At 36.5% G+C, this 18,137-nt stretch overlaps 1 protein-coding gene across 1 annotated transcript; it reads right to left on the bottom strand.

Annotated features, from left to right (window-relative positions):
- Window positions 1-6,554: 6,554 nt before the first annotated feature.
- On the bottom strand, window positions 6,555-12,533 carry LOC120012567 (disease resistance protein RUN1-like). The gene is made up of 5 exons (XM_038864010.1): window positions 12,057-12,533; window positions 8,734-9,823; window positions 8,269-8,487; window positions 7,166-8,155; window positions 6,555-7,037 (listed from the first exon to the last, which is right to left on the bottom strand). Exons 1-5 carry the CDS (start codon window positions 12,515-12,517, stop codon window positions 6,555-6,557), a joined length of 3,243 nt encoding a protein of 1,080 aa, XP_038719938.1. The 5' UTR covers window positions 12,518-12,533.
- Window positions 12,534-18,137: the final 5,604 nt, after the last annotated feature.

Below are 18,137 nucleotides of genomic sequence, written 5' to 3'. Positions count from 1 at the left end.
AAAGATGCTGGAACTTCCCTTTTACAAAAGCAAATGTAGTGAGAATACTTTGAGTATAGTGATTCAAATTGGAGAAGATTTTCAATAGCTAATGAGTGCTTGATTCACAAGTAGAAACTTGATGTAGCAATAGTAAGGTAGCTTGAACATTGATGAAAGTAGTAGCAAGAATTTCTCTCTAGTTTTAAATCTTAGTTCTCGATGATCTTTAGCAAACAAATCTCCATCTTCCAATAACTAACTGTTTGAAATCTAGGAAAAATGAGAACTTGAAAACTCTTCATGACAACCATTAGATCAAAGTGTAACTCCAAATCTGGACCACTTGAACTTCTTTAATTCTCAACCATGTAATGCAAATGTACTATCCAATCTTGTCTTTTCATTTTGGTTCCAAGACTTCAAATAAAAACCCTTAACAAGGGCCTTATTTGATTGCACCAAATAAATCTTTTGCCCTACCTCTTCTAACTCTTTAATTCAAACTTTGTAGACATCCCTCAAAGACTATAAGAGGCCTTCTAGAAGCATTTTCAATTAAATTTCAGCTGCAACCATACACCATAGTCAGTCCATATACATTTCATGCATATATGTCTTCATGTGTCACATTTTGGGTTATATAAATTTTATGTGGATGTGCCTGTTTTTGGAAGAGAATAGTGCCATTTTTTTTTGGGTGAGGTCTCAATTTGTATGTTTTGAAAAAAGAAATTATATGTGAGTTCGTTCACTGCTTCAGTTCAAAGTTTGTTTTCAAAGAGATCATATGATCTTGCTGTGTGTGGAAATGTTTGTTTTTGTAGCTCCTCCATATTCTTAGATTAGCCCGATGTGTATGGTTGTGGGTAACTTATATGACTCTGTCCACTGCTTTTCCTACATTTGAATTGCCAATTTCAATAGGTTGTTCGAAGAGAATTGGTTTTTGTTTAATTATCTCTCTTTGATAAATTGATGGGAAAATTAAGGATAAGTCCCTCATTGGAAAGTTTTGTTCCAATAAGGACACTCTTAAAAGTCTTATTCCATAAAGTCCATATAGGTCTTATTCCATAAAGTGCATATAGTTTGAGCTAATATTCCAAGAAAGACAAAAAGTCAAAATATATGGTTTTATTGTCTAAAATACCATTATCTTCATCCTCAAACATGGCACATGCCTCCTATACATGATTCATCTTGGATCTCCGCTGGAAGCTTTGTCTACGTTGCCAGAAGCTTTGTTTCCGCCCCTCGTGGCTTATTTGATAGTTCTATGACATTTTTTAGTGATTTTTCAACCGGATTGTTGTGTTCGAACTAGATCTACTCATACTCGCCACGAGACTTGTAGATCTTGTTGTTTTCCTTCGATCTGTCATCACATCATTATTTTCGGCAGTTTCTGTGGTGATTTTCATGGTTTTTTTGTTCTGATGTGAGATCTACAGACTGTAGATGATATGTTATTTCTTTCGATTAATTTGATATCTGTCATAATGTTATCTGTTTTGTTCAAATGTTATCTGTCTTTAATGAAATGTTATCTTTTTGAAGTTTCAAAATGACCAAAATCGATAACATATCATAACAGATCCAAAACAGTTATAATATCTGCATATTCATATTCGATTTAGAAGAATATTGACAGATACAAAATATATATAATATTGACAGATACAAAACAGATATAATATCATATACGAAACAGATATAATATCTACAGATTCATATCCGATTTCAGATGGCAAAAAAAAGTTCGAAAAAGCAATAAAACCTCAAAGGTGATGTGCCTTGGTTTGTGGAGTTGATTGAAGGTGTTGATGGTCGCCGGCGCTGGCCGTATTGGTCATCTCTAGTTCTTTTTCAAATGGTGACCGTGATTTCACAAAGCTTTGTCGGCGACTCGAGTGATTTTCTACTGTTGGTGATGACTGGGCTTTGATCGGGTTGACCTAGCGCTTCATTTCAGTAGTTCGTTCATCGAAAATGATGGTCGGACTACCAACTTCCGATATGGTGGCGCAAGAAAGAAGAAAGAGGAATAAAAAGAAAGGAGGAGGAAGAAGAAGGAGGGAGAGTATTTTGGTAAGTTGTTATACTTCGTCTTTTTTTTTAAAGTGTTTTTTAGATTGTCCTTGTTGTTGGAATACAACTTTTAAGTTTTGTCCTTATGGATAAAAACTCCTAAATTGATTCATAAGGCAATAATAAATCATCTCCACCGAGATTTATTGGCACATGAAACCTTCATACAGGTTTCTACAAAATCCTTTCATATATAAGTTCTCTTCAAATCACATACTTGAGGTGTATGTTCTGTCAACCCAATTTTTTTAAAGCGGCAATGACATGCTTTTGGTATTGAAAATAATGTTTATTTCTAAGATGGAAGGCGACTGGAAAATGAGTGTGAGTATGTTCTATTAGAAGTTCTTGGTTAGCAATTGGGATACTTATGCGGAAAATGTGCAGGCAATTAAGAAGCCACCAAGTAAAAGAGGTACACCACATGATGGTTTGCATGAGGAAGTTGAAGTAATTAAGGTTATGATCACCACTTCAAGGGAAGAAGTACGTATCAATACTGCGATGAAGTGCTTGAAAGGGACTAAGCTGAGAATGAAGCATGAATGTAGACTGAACTTGAAGCCCAAATGCAGGCTCAATTTGATGCTCTGTTTCAGGGACGTATACCATCATTGGTTGGTGCTGCTATCTCACAGTCACTCTCCTTCAAGTCAGATAGTTACCAGAAAAAAAAAAACACAAATTTATGAATGTAAGAAATTTCTTTCAATTAATTAGAATCATGTTAACGCATATTTTCGTTACTTTTTGCTTTCCCTGATGGATTAATGAGATGTTTAGTTATAATATAAAAATGTTGGATTGAGAGAGGTCATACATATGAACAATGTCAATAAAATATGATATCAGTAAAATAAAATTATGACACTATAAATGTCAGATAATAAATATTATGTTATTTTGAAAAAAATATATAATTTGAGTAATTAAGATATACATCAGTTTTTAACGTACAAGTTAAGAGAAATTACACCTAAGCCACTAATTGGAGTGATAAGGATGGTGTGACTAGGGTTCATATTCCATTTCCGTTTCAAAAAGTTAAAGAGGAGTTTCCACTCTTCAAATCATGTGGGGTTTTATCAGGACGGTAGGCGTCTTAATTCCATGATAAATCTTGTTCATATATCATATATTAACATAAATATTATGTTTGTAGGGGATTAGCAAGAACTCTAGTGGCATTAGAAGACATTCTATGGCGGTGTAGACGGCCTATTGACCAAGGTCAACTAGCCATGTTAGGTAGGCCTAGATGACGATGAATGAAAGAATATTCCAAGCCACGTGGATGGCTAACGGGCTTGGTTCGACAACACAAAACCCAATCCAAAATTAAAATGGATTTAAATTCCAATTCTCAACCCACCTTCTTACTTTTGAGTTGAAACAAGACCTATCTTTTAATAACTAAAAATTGTATTAAGCCGATACATTTCCATTAGATACATACACTTAGAATCTCCCTTCCATTGACATTTTTTTTTTCTTTCTAGTTGTTACTTTGAGATTGAAGCCAAAAAACCCTTAGCTATCAATTACAGATTAAAGAAAAGTAAACCAATCATAAATGTTTATAAATGTTTATCGGATAATCTCCATTGGCCACAAACATTTCAATCAAAGTTTAGAGATAAGATAACAATCAAATTAAAATTATGTTGAATTGTTATCATATCAATTGGTAGTTATTTGAGATGAGGTTAAGTTTGTTTTGTATTTATGTGTAAATAGAGTATTTATTGTAAATTAAACACGTATTAATGAAAATTTAGCCAAAAGGATTCTAAAGTGATTAAAACATTTATATGTCGTGTTCTCCCTATTTTTTTTATTGTTCATTTATATCAATTATATTTTTTGTTATGGAAAATGGCATATTAATACCACTTTAAAACTCTTGGACATCTAAGTTCACCCAAAAAAACTTTATTCCTCATAATTCCATTTCTATTATTTATAATTATTTCAATTATTTAAATTTTATTTAATTCATTTTTTGTCATTTTTTCAAAAAAATTTAGATCTAATATGATTTATCTCTCTTGTCACTTTCTTCTATGCTACATTTCTCTCATCTCACTACATTTTCTCTCTCTACTGCATCTCTCTCGTCACTGCATCTTTCTCTCTCCTACTACATCTCCCTCTCTCTCTTTCCTACTACATCTCTCTCTTATTACTACATCTTTCTCTTTCCCTCTCATCTCTTTTTTTGGTGGTCGTTTTGGTCCAGATGTGATTGGGCATTGTGCGTCTCTATGAAGGGAGTCCAACGATGGTGGTGGTGGTATAACAAATCGCCACCGAAATCGGCCGAATTTGAAGTTTTTTCAAAACAGTAACATTAACAGACCAATGTTACCGTTTTAAAGCAGTAACATTTACCAGCCAATATTACTGTTTTAAAATGGACATCCGTTGAATAAGAATACAATTTGAGATATGACTATTTATCTTTCTATTTTTGTATATTTCAAAAGCTTATAATTTTTGAGAAATTTTTATGGATTAGGACTGGAGTGCGAGAGGGTAACTAAGCGATCATTCAAACAAATAACCCAATACCAAATACAAAGATGTCAATAACCCAATACGCAAATCCAAAATGATATATGTCCATAATTTTGGTGTCCATAAGTGTCTATAATCTAGGTGGCATGAGGAGAAATGTGGGGGACCATTTTGTATTAGATGGTCTCCCACACTTCTCCTCATGCCACCTGAATTATGGACACTTATGGACATCAAAGTTATGAACATGTAGTGCTTCCGATACCAAATACAAAGATGGATTTGATAGGGAACCATCAAGGACAAAAAGATTGCTTTAGTTTTTCTTTTGATTTCAACGAGTAAATAACACCTCCCGCGAAGCGCGGGCATAACCCTATTATATAAATAATAGATAGAGAAATCCAGCATACCATCAAGGGCCAAGTGGCCATACACAAAATCCTAACTATGGTTAAATAGAGCTTCTAATATCATATATTTAATACAAAATATTAATATTCCAAATTAAGATTAGAAAAAGTACCTGCACATGTTGTGCAGGGCTCATTGGAGTTGGACAGTGATCCATCTAGCTGAGGATGGTCTGGGAATTGCCGAATCTACTATATATGAGGAGTGAGTCACAAGACCTTGTGAATGATCGCGATTAAAGCAATACAAATGGGCCAACTAAGACAAATAGAGTCCAAGTAAACCAAGGGAACAAGTACATATAGGGCTCAAGTACGCAAGAGATGCAGATCGAAAGGGACTGTCATACAGAATCAGATCAGAAATCATAACAGATAGAGTCGGAGCCCATCCGTTTGAGAATCAATTGTGTTTTGACCTCCTGTGGTGAGATGAGATTACTTCCAAAACTACGGCAAAGTGAAGCGAGTTGCGTTTAACGTGTACAAAACAGTGGTGAGATGAGGTGATGTGCAGTTTAGCATTTGACGTGTACAAAACTATGATTGGGTGAGTTCAACTATTAAGTGCAATTTTGTCTAATATGGGGTACGTTTGCGAGTGTATTGAGTTTTGATCTCTTCTAACGAGGTAAGATAAATTCCAAAATTAATGTAAAATGAGGTGAATTACTGTGACATAATGTAACTAAAAACGTTGTAATGAGGTGAGATGACGTACAATTTAGTATTTAGATAAAGAAAACAACATTAGAGCAAGTTCAATTGTTAAGTGTTAATTTGTATAATATTTATTCTAATGTAATTTATAACATTCTTTCTAATATTTTATAATTTATGATTAATTAATTTATTAAAAAATAAATTATTGTTTGTTGTGGTTAATTGCATTCATATTTCTTAATTATTAATGCAAATATATTTTCAATTTAGTTAAAATAGAAAATTATAAAGTCTACTAATCAATTTATTGTGTCGTCAGGTAGAAATGTTTGTGCACGCGTGACTAATGGCTCTGATTTAGGCCCATATGGATGTCGAATTGACAAACTTATATGATATTATTATGAGTTAAAAAAATAATTTAAGCAGTCAAATATTATATTTTAATTTGTTGACCTTTGAATGTGCTTTGCAGGGAATTAATCAGCATAGATGAAGATGAGAAGAGCAAGAAAGAAGCATAGGGAGGAGAAGAAGCAGAAGAAGAGCAGAGAAGTTAAAACTGTACAAGAAGATGATATATTACTGACAATATAGTAGTCTGTAAAGCAACTGTTGTATAATAAAATAAATAAAATAAAAATATGATTTGAATTATATAATTAAACGGTGTGTTTTGCTAAAGTTGACCAAGAGATAACTTTGACCACTTGAATGATAACCATGGTAAACTAACTAACTTCAGTAAGGAGAAGATAACCATGGGAGAACCATCTCAATAAACTTCAGTCATCTCCTTGCATGAAATCTTAACAAGGTCCAATCCAAATCATCATACACTGATTAGAACCTCAATATGTAACAAAGCCATGCATGATGCTTTCTTTATCATCAATGCTGCTCATTTCCAACATTAGCTTCATACTTTAACCTTTTAGACCAGCCATGGCTAGGTCCAGCTTCATCCCCATCCCCATCCCCATCCCCATCGCGCCTTCTCTTGTCCGTAACACCTGCACCTGCACCTGCATCGTCGTTTACTTCATCTTCATTGTCAGTAATAATCACGTCCTTCTCATATGCTAAGCCGACACCAATCTTCTTTATGGTAAATTTGTCACTCACATGTAGGAAAACCTCCACTTCATCCTCACAATCCAAATCCAAATCCAACCACTGACTTGAACAACGGCGTTGCCACAGGTGATCTACAGAGACGCTATGACCAGCAAATGCAATATTCTCCCCTTTTCGGACACATTTGGTATGATTAAAAAGTGTCAGATACCCACCAGGAGACACCATATTGTCTAGATTAGATGAATAAACAGCGCAAACAGTGAAACCTTTCGATTTATCAACGAATTTGGGAATCTGAAAAGACACTGAAGGACCCTCATGCACATAGCTGTACCGATCCGGTATCTCACTCCCTGGAAGACAAACGTAACCAATAGAAGAAGGCAATACGGCCTGCAAACCATTTTGGATTTTTTATTCACCTTGGTAACAAAACAAAAAAAAAGGTACAAGCATGAAACATGTTCAAAAAGTAGATACAAACGTATAAATATGTGGAGAGACAGGACCTGTCGGACGCTCTCCTTAAAAGTATTGCACTCTTCCATGTAAACGAATGAAAGACACTTCAACTGATCCTGGAATGGAGGCTCGACGAGGTTGTCGCAGTAAGAAAGATTCAGCAAGGACAAACTTGAGCATTTCGACAGGTATTGTGTTCTTTCCAATGACGTGCACTGTGTTGCATACAAAGTTGTCAAACCTGCTGGTACATCAGGAATTGACTCAAGCCTATCGCAATTGTATAGAACCAAGGTTTTAAGATTAGCAAGGCCACTAAGGCTGTCCGGTAGATACTGAAAACAATTGCTTCCCAAATTCAAATGCTCAAGGAAGGGAAGAGTCCCGATATCTTTTGGGAGTGCGTCATTCGATAGATTACAGTCTACGAGTGACAATTCTCTTAGCGAGCTTAGGCCATGCAATGAAGCAGGCAAGAGGTTGGTGGGGGTAGGATTTTTTCTTGATGAAGCACAAGACCACAAGAGAGAAAACAATGAATTAATTGGAGATTCCTTACAGCCACGAAGAGATAATTTTTGGAGGTTCTTCAATCTTACTATGGAAAGTGGTACTTGTGCTATAGCAGTGTCATCTGCAATAAGGGATATCAATGATTCTAAGTCCCCCAAGTCTTCAGGCAATTTGTTAAACCTTGAGCAGCCAGAAAGAATGAGAGTTTGCAGGGACTTCAGCTTAGAGAAGCTTCCCGGAAGATTCTTAAGTTGCTTGCAATCCTTCAAGTTTACTAGCACAAGTTTATCAAGTTGTCCAATGGCTTGGTGAATCTTGACCAAACTTTTGCAGTCTTTTAGTATTAACATCTCGAGATTGGGGAGTTTTGAGAAGTCAGGTGTATGCGTGAGGAACTGTGAGTGACTCATATTGAGGAACTTCAACTTCCCGAGAAACTGGTAATCAACACATCAAGAAGCAAAGACAAAAGAAGGAATAAAAGATATCAGTCTCTGGCACAACCAAATTCTTAGAAAACCTTGTTTTGGACTTGATGGTTATATCATACCTTGCAATCATTCCAAACTCGCCTTAAATTGCTGTAGCGCATGTCCATTGCAACAAGGTTTTCCAGATAAAAGTTGTTTGGAATGAACTTCCACGGAAACCCACGCCAACAGAGCCATCTCAACTCGTTGGAAAAATTCTCACAGCCTCCACTGAATTGTACATCAGTCAGTCGAAGCAGTCTTAGTCTCTGCATCATGGAAAATGCTTTTGTATCTAACTTAACATCAGTCGACCTCGAAATTTTAGGATTAGCCCTTCAATAGATTCTGTTCCCTGTTGACAAAGAGCACTAAGTAAGAAACAGGGTAATTGCTGCAATTCAAGAAGTGCTTGAATATGTAAAATAAGCATATTCATCATCTACATATCCTTCAATATAGGACTAAAAATGTATTAACTACCTATTTAACATATATGTAAGACATTACAAATACATTTTGGTGTGTTGGGAGATTGTTCTCACGCTGTGTTTAACCAAGACGCCAAAAACTTCTTCATGAAGCCACAATCGGGTACGTCTTCCAGGGTCCTTCGGTGATGATTCACGAACAATATCTCTCCCCATATCTCGAAGCAAATCATGCATCACTAACTTGTTATCCTCATTAACTGTCACAAGGCACCGCTGCATAAGAAGGCTTATTCCACTTTCTGCAAAGAAGCCACAGCCATCTAAAATTTGAACAACATAGTATTTGTTCATTCCGATAAAGAAACAAGCTATATCAAGGAACATATCCTTCTCTTTGTCACTGCTCAGGCCATCATAACTTACTCTAAGTTTATCCTGAATTTGGCTGTGAGGAATTCTTCTCAACCTTTCTAAAGCGCTTCTCCATTTGACTACTGTACTACCAAACAAAAATGACCCAAGAACTTCAAGAGCTAGCGGCAGTCCTCCTGAATGATTGACTACACCTCTCGATAATTCAACATAATCTCGGACAGGGGCACTTTTCCTAAAGGCATGCCAGCTAAAGAGCTCAATAGATTCATCGTCATCCAATTCTTTTGCCATGTATACTTTATCCATTTTCATATTCTTTAACAATTGTTCATCTCTACTTGTGATGATGACCCTACTCCCCGGACCAAACCAATCACGATTTCTAGCTACTGCATTCAGTTGGTCCAATCGGTCTACATCATCAAGAATTACAAGGACCCTTCTTTGAGAGAGTATTTCCTTCACCATATCAACACTGTGGATTTTCATCTTGCCATCTTTCAGGATATCAGAAAGTAGGTTTTTCTGCAGACGTATTTGCCAATTTGGCTGCTTAGCTGTTTCCCTAACATTTGCAAGGAAACTTTTCCCCTCAAAATTATGAAACAATTGATTGTAAACAGCCTTGGCAATGGTTGTTTTACCAATTCCACCCATTCCGCAGATTCCCACCATGCGAACATCATCTGATCCAACATTCAACAATAGATTTATATCCTGCACTCGTGAATCTATTCCAACTGGGTAGGTGGCCACATGTAAGTAAGTGCAATTAACTTCTCTCATAATCTCTCCAACGATTATCTTGATAAATTTTGCTTCGTGGCTGCTAACAATGAAAAGAGGTTGAATATATATGTCTCTCTCTATATAATAATAATAATAATAATAATAATAAGGGTACACAACATTCATTATCATCTAATGTTGGCAATTATAGGAAATTCAATAAAATATACGTTCCACGAGGTCACAGACTACGTTACTGTTGAAAAAATGGGGGTCAGCCATAGTTTGACCTAAATTTAATGACTAATTAATGAGAGTCATTGAATAATAATTGATGGGTCTTAATCTTCAATATAAAGAGAAGAGTTTGGAGTTTAATATAGTCTAAAACCATTTTCGGTTGAATGGAAATTGACTCCAAAATAGCGATATTAATCATGAGGAACAAAGTGCAATAAGTGTGTGTATGAGAATTCCACATTGGAGAAATACAATGTGGATGTTGTGCTTATAAGCCTAATGTTTGTATGAAAGCATTGGGCCCAAGGGTACCCAAGCTTTTGTAGAAGGGAGAGGCTCTCAATTATGGGCTTGGGTTTGAAAACACACATGCCCGTCGGCCGGCCGATCGGTCAACGCGTCGCGTGGTGTGGCGAGGCGAGTGGGTCGGGCTCATGGACAGGAGACTTAATCTCTAGTCTATAAACAGGAGCCTTAGTCCCTAGTCAGACCCGAAAATAATGGGCTGTAGCTGGGTCAAGGATCATGCCCACCATATCAGTGGGCAATTCCTGGTCAAGATGTGTGCCCAGAAATTCAGCAACCACTCTCAGATTTTTTTGGGCTACTGATTTCATGGGCAAGTGGTTGCTCCAGCTCCTATACAATGAGACCTACAACTCCCTTTAGAAACACGAATTTCTTCTCCTCAGTTGTCTGCTGCTGATTTCATGGGCAGGTGATTGCTCCAACTCCTATACAATGAGACCTGTAGCTCCCTTTAGAAACACAAATTTCTTCTTCTCAGTTGCGCTACCAAAATTCTATTATGTGGACAGGAGACTTAGTTTGTAGTTAGACCCGAAAATAATGGGCTACAGCTGGGTCAAGGATCATGCCCACTATATCAGTGGGCAGTTCCTTGTCAAGATGTGTGCCTAGAAAATCAACAACCACTCTTTGATTTTTTTGAGAAAGTGGTATACAAGGAGACCTGCAGCTCCCTTTAGAAACACGAATTTCTTCTCCTCAATTGCTCTGCCAAAATTCTATTTTGTGGACAAGAGACATAGTCTCTAGTCCATAAAAGAGAAGCCCAACAGCCAATAATGGGCTGCAACTGGGTCAAGTGTCATGCCCACCATATCAGTGGACAGTTCCTAGTCAAGATGTGTGCCTAGAAAATCAGTAACCACTCTCTGATTTTTCTGGGCAAGTGGTTGCTCCAGCTCCTATACAAGGAGACTTGCAACTCCCTTTAGAAACACGAATTTCTTCTCCTGCAGCTTCCTTTAGAAACATGAATTTCTTCTCCTTAGTTGCTCTGCCAAAATTCTATTCTATCATATGGTCTGAGAGTGTTTTCTATTGGTTCGTATGATTGTTTAAATACAAAATAATTGTGTTATATATTTATATGATTTATTGGATCATTTGTATAAAACAAGTGTTTTGTCTTATGTGTGATTATTTGGTGTTGATTATAAAATTAAAGGTTTGCATATAAAAGTAAAACGAGTGTTTCATCTATTTTCACGACACATTATTATATTATTAATATATATATTAACTTTGAAATTCAAACATATAATACACATATAAATATATTATATGTTATAGTGTTGACTAGGCATTTTCAACTTGTTCCATTATACTATGAAGATATCCAACAATTACTTGCGTGATTTTGCATCTGATGAACATGTATAGTTGGGCTGTAGAGAGTGTCATCATCCCTAAATTTTACGAGCTCCGGGAATACCGTGGTCATTGAAATAACATAGAGCTATTTTGGATTATGAGAAGGTTATTTATCAACTCATGGAAGAAACATCAATATTCTCACAGTTGAGATGCAGAAGCTTAACTCTTAAGTATATATGTATTCGGCTCAATTTTACTTTGACAAAACCAAATCAGTTGCTTAGTTTCACTACATCTTACTGCGTGACGCAAACATATTGGTCATAGCCATGTGTGCATCACGAGTACAAGTAAAGAACAAAAAATGTGAGTTCTCAACGGATAATGTTTTATAATATTAGCATCATCTCCAATGGTAAGGAATAAAAAAATTTGAATAAAAGTGAGAAAAGGAAGTAGTGAATTACCCATCTGCAGTATTCCTTAGATCCCACCCAGATAAATTGGCTGCATCAGTCAATGCCGCCCTCCACTCCATCATCTTCTCCGGCACGAAAAGCTGTTCGTACTTTGTAAAAGCTTCTGCATAAACCCCATTTTGTTTCCGAACATCGGAAGGATCCACATCGTAGAATATCGGCAGAACCAACCGCCTAATCGTCTTTCGACATTCCATGATCTTCACTAACTGTTCAAGACACCACCTTGACGCAGCATAGTTTTTGGAGAAAACAATGATTGAAATTCTTGAATTTTGAATTGCAAGGGCCAAGTCATCACTTCCATAGTTCTCGCCGTCATTCCCCAAGGAATTGATACCGGCCTTTTTTAGCGCATAAAGGAGGTGGGCGGTGAAGTTGTTGCCAGTGTCGGTACTAAAGCTCAAGAACACATCGTGGATCCATGGTTTGGAGAAAAACGCAGCCATTGCAAGAGCTGATGGGTTTACAAATTGAGAGGATATTATTATAGATGGAGAGAAAAGAGAAGAAAATTAAATGGCGAGACTATTCTCACCTACTACTTTACTTGTTTCACCCGTACTCTATGAAATGACATACTTTATGAAATGACATTTTTTTGTCCCACCCACGACATAGTACATACACTACATCTTATTCTGAGGTTTTTTTTGTCTTTAGGGTCCCTACTCTTTGAAATTACCTACTCTATGAAATGACATTTTTTTGTCTCATCCACTACACTACATTTTTTTGTCTCATCATTTTTTTGTCTTATTAATTTTAAAAAAATTATTATTGATGTGACGTTTTAGGACTATCATTTTTCTTCTCAAATTCAAAAAAAAAATACTACATTTTTTGTCTTTTTAATTTCAATAATAAAATGATTATTGATGTGACAAAATAAGAGATGGACGGACGCTTTTGTCTTAATTTCTAAAAAATAGATGATTCATGTGATGGCTTAGATATTCAATATAATTTCCCATCACTCTTACAATTTTGTAAATTATAATACTATAGTTTCAGAAGGGAATATAGAACATCTACATTGAATGTATACTGCAAGTTGTTTTGTAGATTGTGTAACCCATGCAGCTGCACAATCATACCTATATCTAAACCATTGAATCATAATGGAAGACATCGGGTAACCCTCTGTCAAAGCAATATAGACAAAGTGATTATTATTAACTAACCCGATAGTGATAGTAACATGTTCATGTGGCGGTGGAGGCATTGATCGTAGTGGCAAAAATGTCATGCACTGTTCAAAACTAAGGAGATGTAATATGACATTGTACCTTGAAGCAATCAAGTGACCCATGTCTAGCATTGTCATCCAGTTCTGAAGTGATGCTGGTCTATTGGATTCTCATAAGTTCAGTGAGTTGTAAATGGAACATGTTCGATCATAACCACCAAATAGATCAGCATACTCTACCCAGAATGTTCTCAACTCCTCAATCAAGTTTTGTTGGATGTTGATTCATGCATCCTCGTCAAAACCAAGCAACCCAACAATAGCACGAAAACCACAATTTTCATCATCTTTTACATCTTTTACGAATATAATGTAAGGATGCATTGTTGGTGTGAATTGACTAAGATATACATGCTTATAGTTAGCTTAACACAATCTTGAAATCTTTTGTGTCGGGAGTGGTGGAGTATTGTAGAGAGATGAACAACTGTGTCTACCTGATTCTTGAGAATTAAGAAAATCATGTTGAACAACCTCAAAAGCAAACAGATTACCTCGAGTAGATCTGTCTACCTTTTTCTTTAAAGAGGGGCGTACTGATAAACGACCTCAATATAGCATGTATTACTTTAGTTATTTAGCATACCATATCGGTGGAAAATTCATTTGTAATATCCACTTCAATATCTTCTTCACTTTCATCTACAAGATCGATCAAGTTTTTCTTCTTGTTTTATTTCATTTCTGTCAATATCATCCTGCCAACAATACAAATTCACTTTAATATATGCAATTAATCAAAATAATTATTGAAAAAATAAAAATTGATATATTTACCTTATCACTAGAATCATTTGACAATCTTAGCTCTTCACCCCATAATTTCAGATGATCCATTTTTCTCAGCCTCGAATGGGAGAAGGGTGATTATAAGGGGAAAAAAAAAAGACAAGGTAGGTTATTGGGGTATGTAATATTAAAGATAGAAATGGGTATAATTATACTGAATGAGGATAAACGCACCATTCAAACTTCACATAATACACACACAAACTAACACGTCTAACACTATATTCATATCATTACTTTATGGACGTAGGATGTGGCTACCGTGAAGATAGGGAAAAAGCTGCGTGGGACCCTATCCAAGTAACAACAAATCTGTCTCCCTCTATTTTAGTTAAAAAGTGGTTACGTCTACTTCAGTCTTCACCTACTATAATCCCCTCGTAACGTACACATGGACCACTAAAGACTTATTACACAGATAGACATATACATATATACACGTGAAATGTAGACAATCATGGCCTTGGTCTTAACGCATTTTCTAAGTGTGGGGCCCTATTCTAGTGATTTGATTGAAAGAATAATAGGAAGTGAAGTTTACAAAGTAAAAAAGGGAGTGTGAATAGAAACACTCAAATTAAATCGATGCTTCAGCTACGCTAGTTGTCATGTTGACGATACGAATGAGTTTCTATTCTTCCTACCCGGAGCCAAGAAGTTGCAGATATTCCCAATAATCATAATATCTCCACCAATTAACTCTAGTTTGTCAAGTTGACTGGACGAATGAGTTTGAATTTTCTTTGCAATTCCGTGACTTTAAACTTTCTAACTAGCAGTATCCAGGAAGTAAAATCAGAAGGATTTAGAGTGGTTCGGGCATCCTTCTCCTACTCCACTACCTAGGTTCACCAACCTCGGTTTTTTACAACCTCTACTAAGGTGTGGTTTTAAGAGCCTTTCAAAACTCCTTAGACAAAGGTTATTTGCACACTCCCAAACTCAACAACACAAGTTGCCGTCTCAAGGGACATTTTACAATGGTTGAAAAACAAGGTTCGCACAAGGATTAGCACAAGGCTATTTGGTGTGGAACTCTCAATTACAATCAAGGACCTCACGGGTATCGATGGAATTTTAGAGCAAGAGGTGTTTTTTATATAAGCAAATAGAGCCTAAAAGATGTTGGAACTTCCCTTTTGCAAAAGCGAGTGTAGTGAGAAGACCTTGAGTATAGTTGCTCAAGTTGGAGAATTTTTTCAGTAGCTAATGAGTTCTTGATTCACAAGTAGAAACTTGAGGTAGTAATAACAAGATAGCTTGAAGATTGATGAAAGTAGTAGCAAGAATTTCTCTCTAGTTTTCAATTTTCTTTTTCAAGTTTTCCATATTAATGTAAAGAATGTTTGGAGAAAATGATATGTGTTGTATATTGTATTACACTGAGGTCTTGGACCCAATATATATACATATAGTGCTAGCTTGATTCTAGGATGTCTTAGACGATTACAGATAATATAATTGGCAATATAATTGCTAACTATCAGCTAATTGACAAGCCAATATTATGGCTATTATTCAGATAATTGATATGCGAATATCATGGCAATAAGTCGACTGATATACAGCTAACAACCCCCCTCAAACTCAAGATGGTAAGAAAGAGGCCAGCTTGAGTTTGGAAACTAACAGCTGAAGTCGTCCTGGAGGATGTGCTTTGGTGAAGACATCGGCAATTTGATCAATGGAGGAAATAGGGTCAAGACGTATAGTGCCACAAATGAGATGATGTCGGACAAAATGGCAGTCAATTTCAATATGCTTTGTACATTCATGAAAGACACCATTATGCGCAATTTGAATAGCACTCCGATTGTCACAATTGATGATAGTGACAGAAGTATGGGTGACTCCCATGTCCTCAAGTAACCAACGAAGCCAGAGAAGTTCTTGAGTGGTATCTGCTAAAGCACGGTACTCAGCCTCTGTACTAGAACGAGCAACTACAATTTGTTTCTTGCTTCGCTATGAAATAAGGGAATCACCGAGAAAGAAACAATAGCCAGTTGTAGAACGACGATCCGTTTGGTCACCTACCCAGTTCGCATCGCAATAACCACGAAGTTCTAGAGATGATTCAGCAGAGAAATGAAGCCCATGAAATAAAGTTTCCTTTGACATATCGCAATATGTGAAGAACTGTAGCAAGGTGAGTGGAACATAGTGCAAAGAGGATCTGACTGACAATGTGTACAGCATGAGAGATATCCGGTCGAGTGACTGGAAGATAAACATGAATCCCTACTAACTGGCGATATAAGGTGGGATCATCTAGAAGTGTACCATTGATGTGTCAAATATATACATACATTTGTGCATCATTTACACATAAGTTCATTGCATTTTGAGTTGATTAAGAGTTAATATTGCCTAAGAAAGCTATATTTGCATATTGTAGGTGTCAAGGCAAGAAAGGGAGGAAAAGAGTGCAAAATGAAGATTTGGAGCCCAGTACTGATTTCCGATCGATCGGACCTGCCAAAACACCTAAAAATATCATCGAGACAGATTGTATTTCCGATCGATCGGAGTACTATTCACAGCACTGCGTAGTTCACGGAAAAGACCCGAATTCACGTGTTTCTAAGCCAAAACGACCCCAACTTGTTTTGGAAACGACATAAGAGTTTGGAGAAGTATAAAAGGACATAAGATAGGGTTTTGGAGGAGGGTTGGGAGGCTGGGGAGCTGGATTGCGTGCTACCTCCATTGGAGAGCTTGGAGGCCACCTTGGAGCTTGGAGAAGAAGAGGATCTACAAGGGGGTTTCCTCTCTCCTTTTCTATCCTAGTTTCTATGGTTGATTTCCTTTGTTTAATGATGTATTTTGCTTCCATGAGTGGCTAGATTTCCTACTAGGGTCTTAATGTAACCAAACCTTGAAGATTCAATAAACTTGATTTCCTTATTTCTTGATTTCTCTTTCTCTCTTGATTGTCTATGGGTGTGATTAATGCTTTTGAGTGTTTGGTCATCATTCAATTGATTTGCTGCCTAGATTGAGACCGGAAGGAGATATCTAGGGTTTGCCTCAAGCCATAGATGACATAGGGTGCATGAACCATAGGAATATAGGTTTGTGACTTATGCAATTGCTAAATGATTTCCATAGTTCGTAATGAGTTTTTGATATATTAATCCAATTGTTAGGAATAACAAGGATTTATATTGAAAATACGTTTGATGTATCTAGGAATAAAACATTGAATAGGTTGAGAAATCGATTGTCATTATTGAGAGATGAATTAGGGATTAAGGAATCAAGGGAATTGAATTGGATAGGTGAGGTGAAGTTAAGTACCCTAGTGCTTTCCATCCTTGATTTCATATTTGTGTTTGATTTGTTTTTGTTCTTTTTAATTAGTTTAGTAAAAATCAAAAACCAATCGCTAATCATTTTCTCCAATTTACATAATTGTAGCTTGTTTGACATTGATTTCTTTTGCCAACACATCCCTAGTGGAAACGATAATTTACTCATCTTTATATTACTTGTGCGATTTGTGCGCTTGCAATTAAATCCATATCAACCATCCAAAGGAGTGAGTCTCGAATTGGGCTCAAGAGGAGTAGTACAAGTCTTACTATCTGTGATGGCAGCTCGGGCAAGGAGATCTGAAGCATATTTAGCTTGTGAGAGGGAGTGTCCCTCAGAGCTGGAAGTTATCTCAAGTCCCAGAAAGTAGTTGAGTTTACCCAAATCTTTCATCTCAACATGTTGGGAAAGATAAGTCTTGGGTTCCAAGATTCCAAAAGTATCATCACCGGTGAGTATCATATCATCAACATAGAGGAGTAGAAGGATAATGCCTTGATCAGATTTACGGATAAAGAGAGCAGAATCATATGGGCTAGAAGAAAATCCAAAATTCTTAACAATGGAACTGAACTTAGAAAACCATGCTCGGGGAGCTTGCTTGAGCCCATACAAAGCTCAACGGAGCTTACAGACTTGATGAGGCGAGTGAGGATAGCCAGGAGGAGGACGCATATAGACTTCTTCAGTGAGATCACCATGAAGGAATGCATTTT

Source organism: Tripterygium wilfordii, chromosome 13 (assembly GCF_013401445.1).
Source record: "Tripterygium wilfordii isolate XIE 37 chromosome 13, ASM1340144v1, whole genome shotgun sequence".
NCBI lineage: Eukaryota > Viridiplantae > Streptophyta > Magnoliopsida > Celastrales > Celastraceae > Tripterygium > Tripterygium wilfordii.
Note: the sequence above shows the minus strand (reverse complement) of the source record. Positions and strands in the feature narration are given on the sequence as shown.

Excerpts from the sequence above, each read along its gene's own strand:
- LOC120012567 (XM_038864010.1), bottom strand. The coding sequence starts at position 12,517 with ATGGCTGCGTTTTTCTCCAAACCATGGATCCACGATGTGTTCTTGAGC. Across the intron at positions 8,156-8,268 it reads GAGTTTGGAATGATTGCAAG|TTTCTCGGGAAGTTGAAGTT; the intron begins GTATGATATAAC and ends GTTGATTACCAG. Across the intron at positions 7,038-7,165 it reads TTTTTTGTTTTGTTACCAAG|ATTCCCAAATTCGTTGATAA; the intron begins GTGAATAAAAAA and ends GTGTCTTTTCAG.